General features: G+C 47.8%; 1 protein-coding gene across 2 annotated transcripts; it reads left to right on the top strand.

Moving 5' to 3' along the window:
- Positions 1-2,965: 2,965 nt before the first annotated feature.
- LOC120657566 (phosphate transporter PHO1-2-like) lies at positions 2,966-8,567 on the top strand. 2 transcript variants are annotated; one of them, XM_039935910.1, is made up of 15 exons: positions 2,967-3,804; positions 3,982-4,044; positions 4,160-4,445; positions 4,591-4,972; positions 5,532-5,580; positions 5,929-6,003; positions 6,104-6,233; positions 6,339-6,459; positions 6,604-6,847; positions 6,945-7,049; positions 7,140-7,184; positions 7,269-7,421; positions 7,518-7,799; positions 7,894-8,030; positions 8,119-8,567. In XM_039935910.1, the coding sequence occupies exons 1-15, from the start codon at positions 3,565-3,567 to the stop codon at positions 8,204-8,206; spliced, it is 2,400 nt and encodes a 799-aa protein (XP_039791844.1). In that variant the 5' UTR covers positions 2,967-3,564; the 3' UTR covers positions 8,207-8,567. The 2 variants fall into 2 exon arrangements, with proteins under 2 accessions (XP_039791845.1, XP_039791844.1); XM_039935911.1 differs by lacking the exon at positions 3,982-4,044 and having other exon boundaries at positions 2,966-3,804.
- The last annotated feature ends 48 nt before the right edge of the window (positions 8,568-8,615 follow it).

Genomic DNA, 8,615 nt, shown 5'->3' with positions numbered 1-8,615 from the left:
TGTCATTATTAAAAAACTAAAGTAACCCCCTAATCTTTGGGTAAATTACCCACCTATATCATTATGAAAATAATGCAAAGAACTCCCTAAATTTGCATATAACTTATCCAGATATATCAAGGTTTTAAATCTCCCGCTATAGCTTCCGCTGTAGCCCGCTATAGCTATTTGAGGCATGATACCGCTATTTGAACACATGTGTAATTTAGCTGCTATAGTCCGCTATAGCTTCATTTAGCCCGCTATTAGCTGTTGCTTGAGTCCAGCCGCTAAATCCCTTAGCCCGCTATTTAAAACCATAAAATATATCATTATTTAAAGTTAAAGTAACCCCTAAATTAGAATCTAAATTATATAATTACAACAAAATTTTAAAGTCCACCAATATAAAATTCTAAATTATTATTTATATCATTGCTAATGTATTTTTTATATTATTGTTTACATAAAAATATTACCCATGATATGTGCCACTATGTATTTATATATGAATTATGATGGAAGTGATAAGAATACCAATTCGTAAAAAAAATAGTTCAATTAAATGTATATCAAACAAATATGGAGGTGTGATGCAAAATAAAATCTATTGCAACTAGATAAATGTATTTTCGAGTACGTGTTAGAATATTTAATAGATGAAAGAAACGTGAAATAAATAATTATAATTATTGGTTATAAGCCTTATTTAATATTAATTCTAATTAGCCCATGCAAGAGCACAAGTTGATAGGCTAGTATTCTTAATCAGCAGTGGTAAGATTATTATTACTCCAAGTGCACAACAACATTTTATTTCGGGGAATTATAATCATATATAAGATAAGATGTGGTTTTCTTAACTTACATGAGGTTTCTTGAGAGTTTGTCTCGGCTATCCGTCTCCACAAGCAGCTAGCCAGCTTCCTTCCCATTGAAGCTAGCTAGCTTTTTGCGCGTGGTTTGTGCTGAGTGACTTGGCTTCGTACGTGCATGAGAGCCACCAGGATGAACATAATGTACATTTTGCAGCAGCAAACAAGAAGACGATGGATTGAGCGAGAATTGAAGAAGATGTTTGGTTGACCCTAGCTAGCTCCTTGCACACACAACACAAGAGAGCGGCTAGCTAGCTCAAAGGTATCCTTCCATAACTGACACCTGGCCATGCCTCTTCTTTGTTGCGCTTTCCCGTCACCATCCACTAGCGGCCGGGTTACCGGGTAGCGGCTACCAGCACTCCAGCAGGGATTCAGCAGGCAGCCCGGCCACCGAACACGAACAGGGTGACCCCAAAAGTTTCGCAGGTTTTGCGCTTGGCACCGTACGTACCATGCCGTCTCACAACGACACATCCAGTGTCATCAGCTACGCCGCGCAGCAACCGAACCGAGGCGAGAGTGCACGCAATGATGCGCGCCGCTAGCTGCCGCTGCTGCCCCAGCTGGTGCCCATGCCGTCCGTGTCCCGGTGGCAGCACCGTCATCGTCGGAGGATCTATCACTAGTAGCTAGGGAATGAAAGGATCGAGCAAGCCCCGTGTGCCGGCCGGATCGGAGGAGGATCGGAGACCGATCCGGGCGAGAGGGGAGTGTGCCGCGTGACAACGAACCAGAATGTCATGGCGGGGTGGCGGCAGAAGGGCAGCAGGGCACGCCTGCCCACTGTTGCCGTTCACGTCGTTGCCCTGCTTGTCACCTACCGTCTGGGTGGTTAGCATACAGGCGGCCTTTTTAACCTGTTGCTCGTGGACCCAAGCTGATTGGCGATGCTAAGCTAGCTTCTGAAACCACAACGACGACGTGTATATGTTCGCTCGATCTGGCTCTGAAAAACACACATGTTATATATATTATATATGAATGCAGCAGCAGCTAGCGTTTCATCTGCAGGTAATATAATCTATTATCTTATTATTTGGCCAACAAACGGACCCTCCACGTTCGCTCTCAAGGTTTAGAAATTCTCACGTTAATCGAAAAAAAATAAAAAATTAAAATTAACCACCACTGGCATTATGATAAAATTAACCTAAAACACTCCATTGGCTAATTAAAAATCACCCACCAATGCTATTATGAAAAATTAAATATAAAATATCATTTAGCTATGTATCAGCTACAAACATATACTATTAATAAAAACTAAAGCTAACAATCAAAATAAAACGAAAATAAGAATAATTATATGCATAATATTATTAAAGCTCAACAAATCAAATTATTATTATAGGTAGATTATATTTGAATTTTTTTAACCAATAATAAGATATAATTTACGATAATGAACAAGGTGATGTATGGTAAAAAAAATAGTATAATTTTTAAGTAAGGATATAATGATGTGCGAATTTTTGAATTTTCAATACTAGCCGTGCATTTGCGCGGTCTATACGCCTAGTTAATAATAAGCAAACAAAGTTTTAATTTGTTACGTGTACTCTGAAAAAAAGGGGACAACATATGCAAGCAAGGCGGCGGTCAGTCAGGTCAGGTGCCGAGGTGCGTGAGATATATGCTGTCGCGGCGTCATGGCCACGTCAGGGCCTCGCGGCCCGCACTGAGCCTCGCTAGCTAGCTCACCACCGGCAAGCTCAGCTCGTTGGCTGGTCCATGCTGCCAATGCATCCTCCAACTTGCATTCGAGCCAGCCACGCATGCATGCATGATCTATCCGCGGTGGTGCGCGGCACTATAGCTAGAGCTAGGGAGGGGGGGATTATTCAGAGTGTTTTACGGCACTAATCCTCCCTCCTGATGACAGTTTACGCCAACCGCTTAATTGCCGCGACGCAATCGCAATTTGCCCTCTACTAGCTTTTCGCCGGAAAGATGCGGGCGAAAGCAAGCGACGCGCCTTTCTTTTCTCCATCGGGCCAAGAAAAGCGACCGGCCACAAGGCGAAACTGAACCCAACCAACAGACGCGGATGATCGAGGAGTTACTCTATATATATATATATACACACACACACACACGCATTGTGCAAACATGAACTGCAAGCTCGATCTCCACTAGAGGCAAGCGAGCAAGCACGCATCCGCAGGCCAGCTGGCCGCTTGTTTCCCTTTAGATTTCCCCTTTAGTTACCTTTCTCTCTCTACCGAATATTGTTATCCCCCCGGCTGTTGCAGCACCACTACTCCGTCTGCTCTCCCTCTCTCTTGCATTAATTTATGCATACACGAGCTCCATCTCCACTACAACGTTAACATGCCTGGTAGTCGTTTCTCAGCACGTACTACCTAATATTGTTACCTCCTTAGCTGTTGAAGCGATCGAGCTTGCTAATTTGCATAAATACGGGAGCAGAGGAGCCGGGCGAGTTGAGGACCGCGCCTCCTTCCTCCGATCCGCTCTCCTCCATCTATATAAGCAGGCAGGGTTGCTTCCGCCACCACCCCTGCCCCCCGTCCCTGTCTCCCGGCGCCGCGCTCCGGCCGGCCGTTCGATCCACCACACCAACATGTGAACAAACTGCTATCACCTCGATCCGATCCTCCGCTCCTGCAGCACTGCAACCAAGGTCGATCGAGCTAGCTAGCTAGCGTAGCATATATACGGCAGTGCCGGCAGGTGGCGGAGGATGGTGAAGTTCTCGCGGGAGTACGAGGCCAGCATCATCCCCGAGTGGAAGGCCGTCTTCGTCGACTACAAGTGCCTCAAGAAGCTCATCAAGAGGATCAAGATCGCCCGCCGCGACGCCGGCCCGCCGCCGCTGCTCGCCGCCGGCGAAACCGGAAGCAGCTATGGCTTCTCGGTCCTTGATCCCGTCCGCTCCATCGCCGCCCGCTTCGCCGCCCATCATGCGGCGGCTTCTTCACCAGTACGTGTTCTAGGCTCCTAGCAGTGTACCGTGTCGCGCTCGCGCCTCGATCCTCAGCTTGTTTGGGCCGTGTAGCTAGCCAGCCGTAGGTGTACGTACACCGGGCGATCGAGTGAGTAGAGATACAGCGGCGGGCCCAGCAGTATTTCTGACGCGCGTATACCAACTAACGTACAGGAGGGCGAGGAGGAGAGCTTGGAGTCGGATTCAGGGGAGCTCGTGCGATCCACGGACAAGCATGTAATCAATCATCTATCTAGTCGATGGATTATTGAAGCATGCATACATGCCCCCTGCACACTAGCTAGAGCTTATTAATCAGCAAGGCAATTCACATGATTGCGCACGCCCGCAGGAGCAAGAGTTCCTGGAGAAGGCGGACGAGGAGCTGGACAAGGTGAACAAGTTCTACGCGACGCAGGAGGCGGAGCTGCTGGCGCGCGGCGACGCGCTCATCGAGCAGCTCCGCATCCTCGCCGACGTCAAGCGCATCCTCGCCGACCACGCGGCGGCGTCCTCCCGCCGCGGCCGAGGGAGGGCGCTCGGCCGGGCCAACTCCATGCCGCCGCCCTCGCCGTCCGTGAACGGGTCCAGCGGCCGCCACCTCCTCTCCGGCCTCGCCTCGCCGCAGTCCATGTCGGGTAGGTGATCTGATTCTGATCTCCGTCCACGGGCGGCAAAGCTGGCTGCGGGCACATGAACCCCACCCACCCACCGCCCCATGGTTTGGGGGGCCTTTGCTTTGCATGCATGCCGCGCACGTGACTGACGACGCCGACCGCGCAGATGGGAGCGTGGAGCTGCAGCAGGCGCGGGTGGCGGAGGGCGCGGCCGTGGCGGAGGAGGTGATGGCGGCGCTGGAGCGCAACGGCGTCAGCTTCGTGGGCGGCGGGCTGGCCAAGGCCAAGAAGGACGGCAGCGGGAAGCAGCTCATGGGGCGGGCCGCGCTGCTTCAGCTGCCGGCGACGGTGCGGATCGACATCCCGCCGACGAGCCCCGGCAGGGCGGCGCTCAAGGTGTGGGAGGAGCTCGTCAACGTGCTCCGCAAGGACGGCGCCGACCCCGCCGCCGCCTTCGTCCACCGCAAGAAGCTCCAGCACGCCGAGAAGAACATCCGCGACGCCTTCCTCGCGCTCTACCGCGGCCTCGAGCTCCTCAAGAAGTTCAGGTACATACACATGCTTTACTATTAGCTAGCTAGTACTAGTACTCAATCTCGATCGATCGGATGCCATTATTATAACTGGCCGTCACGACAGTTGCATGCTCATCTAATCTTGCCTTGCCTTCCTACGGCACTCGCAATCTCATCACACAAACCAACACCACCTGCTCTGTTCATCCACAAGACGATGCAGAGTGAGTGAGTGGTAGAGCTCTGCTTCGTCTTATGAGTGATGAGTATACTCTGTATCCGTGTGCATCAATCCACGTATAACAAGCACGCTGTGACACAGTTGCTACTAGCTAGAAGGCTTCAAATTTCAGCCACTTTGCATGGATGGAGCCCAGCATCACGTAGGAGCCATGCACTAACCCTGGAGGGCGACACCAATTAGTTGTTTTAAAAAAAAACATTACACTAAGCTAGCCAATAGTAGTTTATTTTACTAGACCTGTCCTTTTCTGCTGTTGCTAAACGTGAGACTTTTGTTGTGCGGTGGTGATGGGTTGATTGATCGCCTTTTCCTTTGTTTTGTGTGGCATATCTTTGTGGATGGATGCAGCTCTCTCAATGTAAAGGCTTTCACAAAAATATTGAAGAAATTCGTCAAGGTACCACTACTTCTCAACTAGCTATAGGCAGCATATACGTGCTCTTTTGAAGTGGAAGGACTAGAGGAGGGAAGAGACTAGACAAGACGACAGTAGGACAGAATAAAATGAACTGGTACACTTAAAAGCTAAGTTATTATCAAAACATGCAAAGGAATATAGACCCTCATGTATTAGTATTACAAAAGAAAAATGCTGCAAGTTTTATATGCATAAAACTAATTTCCCCCCAAAACTTAATAGATTATCTATTTTAGTAACATGGCATGATTTGTACGAAGAATTCAGATATACACACTATATGCGTTTCGCTATCTACAAGTGACGAGAAATGCTCTCTGCACCCAGGTGTCAGAGCAGCACCAAGCCACGGACAAGTTCTCAGAGAAGGTGAAGAGGTCGCCATTCAGCAGCTCCGACAAGGTACAATATCCCCTGAATCCCCTCTGACGAGCACGCTACACCTACCCGAAGGAGACGAACTGGTCAAGGAACAATTAACATGTGGTGAAATCCTGAGCAGGTGCTTCAGCTCGCGGACGAGGTGGAGTGCATCTTCTTGAGGCACTTCGCCGGCAACGACAGGAAGGTGGCCATGAAGTACCTCAAGCCGCAGCAGCCCAGGAACACCCATATGATCACCTTCCTCGTAGGCGAGTAGCCTCCGCGAAGATCGAATTGCTTGTCTTCTTAATTTCAGACACCAAATGCATAGTAGTCCATATGTATGCTGACCTCGCTGTTTCTTGTGTTTTCAGGCCTGTTCACAGGCACATTCGTGTCGCTGTTCATCATATATTCAGTCCTAGCCCATGTCGCCGGCATTTTCTCATCTACCGGAAGCCCAACCTACATGGACATAGTCTACCATGTTTTCAGGTCATTTCTGAAGCTAACTTCACACAGGCTTCTTCTGAACATGCATGAATGTTAACTTTCAGATAGCATCCTTAACGGTTTCATGATAAAACAAGGATGCAATTTTTACCTTAAGTAACATAGTTTCGGCCTTTGCTCCTGCAGCATGTTCGCACTCATCAGCCTGCATGTTTTCCTGTACGGCTGCAACCTCTTCATGTGGAAGAGCACCAGAATCAACCACAATTTCATCTTCGATTTCTCCTCCAGCACCGCCCTGACGCACAGGGACGCCTTCCTCATGTCGGCATCCATCATGTGCACCGTCGTTGCAGCACTGGTCATCAACCTGTTCCTCAGGAATGCCGGCGCAACCTACACCGACGCATTGCCCGGGGCACTCCTAGTTGTAAGAAACACAAGCCATAGGGAAAAGAATAAGTGCTGTGGTGCCAAAGATATGTACTGATTTCAGTTCTCCACCACCCTTTGGTCTTTGTTTTCAGCTGTCAACTGGGGTTCTCTTCTGCCCATTCAACATATTCTACCGCTCGACGCGCTACTGCTTCATGCGTGTCATGCGCAACATCATATTCTCACCATTCTACAAGGTAAAGGTCTAAAGGACCCCAGAGTTCTTTTCTGCAGTTCACAGAAAGTTGGAAACATCCATCTGATGAGCAGGCTGCGTTACCATGCAGGTTCTGATGGCTGATTTCTTTATGGCTGACCAGCTAACCAGCCAGGTAAATTCTGAGAACCTCATGCTACAAATTTCATTGAGCCTTGCAATGCAGGTTCTTATCCGTTTAACTGGTTCTATCTTCCAGATCCCATTACTAAGACATATGGAATTCGCAGCATGCTACTTCATGGCTGGAACCTTTAGGAATCAAGCATATGAGACTTGCACCAGCAGCCCACAATACACACACCTGGCCTATGTGATTTCCTTCCTACCTTACTACTGGAGAGCAATGCAGGTATAATCAAATCTACATGTGAACAATGTAAAATTCTGCAGCTGGCAGTTTCTTCAGATTAAGTCAAACTTAATGGAATTCCAATATCTGTTATAGTGTTTAAGGAGGTACCTGGAAGAAGGTCATGACATCAACCAACTTGCTAATGCTGGAAAGTACGTATCAGCAATGGTTGCAGCTGCTGTGAGGTTCAAGTACGCTGCAACTCCGACACCACTCTGGATGTGGATGGTAGTCATTTCATCCTCAGGCGCCACCATTTACCAGCTCTACTGGGACTTTGTCATGGACTGGGGTTTCTTAAACCCCAAATCTAAGAACTTATGGCTTCGGGATCAGCTCATCCTGAAGAAAAAGTCGATCTACTATGTTTCCATGGTACTATACCTTGTTTGCCTAATTTTCAATACTACAGCTGACTCAGAAAATCCCAATTCCCAAGTTCAGTGATACTAACACCCTTAAAACACAGATGCTCAACCTTGCGCTGCGTCTAGCCTGGGCTCAGAGTGTAATGAAACTCCATCTTGGACGGGTGGAGTCTCGCTTGCTGGATTTCTCACTCGCCTCACTCGAAATTATACGACGAGGGCATTGGAACTTCTACAGGTAATTGAAAAACAAGTATAGAGGTGCAAGCTTAGTTCTAAGTTAGTATGTTTAGGTATAATCTGATGTATGCTGAATCGGACTGCAGGCTAGAGCATGAACATTTAAACAACGCTGGAAAGTTCAGAGCAGTGAAGACTGTCCCATTACCATTCCGCGAACTTGAAACTGATTGACAAAGACAAAAGAACTTGCCATCATGCTCCCAGTATAAAGGGAATTCAGGGGAAGAGCTCCAAGAACTGGTGTCTGAGGGATAATAAAGTAATCTGAGAGCATAACTGCACAAGACCAAGACGTTGCGGATTTAAGATGGAATAAGCTCAGACGATGCATTGTAATGAGAGTGTCAGGGCTAGAAACATGAGGCATTGTGATCAAGAAAGATAGGGCCGATTCCTTATTGGTCGATTGAATAGTGTCCTGTGTTAATCGACTAACAAGATCTTAACTTTGTCAATCATTAAGCTATGTATGTATCGAATTGTAAACTCCTGGGCGTCAAGCATAATTTGAACAATGATTCTGTAAATGCAAGTTACAACTGAGTGCCCAGGAAGCACATAAAAACATGCAAGGCAAATG

Source organism: Panicum virgatum, chromosome 1N, assembly GCF_016808335.1.
Source record: "Panicum virgatum strain AP13 chromosome 1N, P.virgatum_v5, whole genome shotgun sequence".
Classification (NCBI taxonomy): Eukaryota; Viridiplantae; Streptophyta; class Magnoliopsida; order Poales; family Poaceae; genus Panicum; species Panicum virgatum.
This window is presented reverse-complemented; position numbering and strand designations above follow the sequence as displayed.

Coding starts and splice junctions, on each gene's coding strand:
- LOC120657566 (XM_039935910.1), top strand. CDS start 3,565: ATGGTGAAGTTCTCGCGGGAGTACGAGGCCAGCATCATCCCCGAGTGG. Junction 6,460..6,603: donor ATAGTCTACCATGTTTTCAG/GTCATTTCTGAA, acceptor TTGCTCCTGCAG/CATGTTCGCACTCATCAGCC. Junction 8,031..8,118: donor GGGCATTGGAACTTCTACAG/GTAATTGAAAAA, acceptor ATCGGACTGCAG/GCTAGAGCATGAACATTTAA.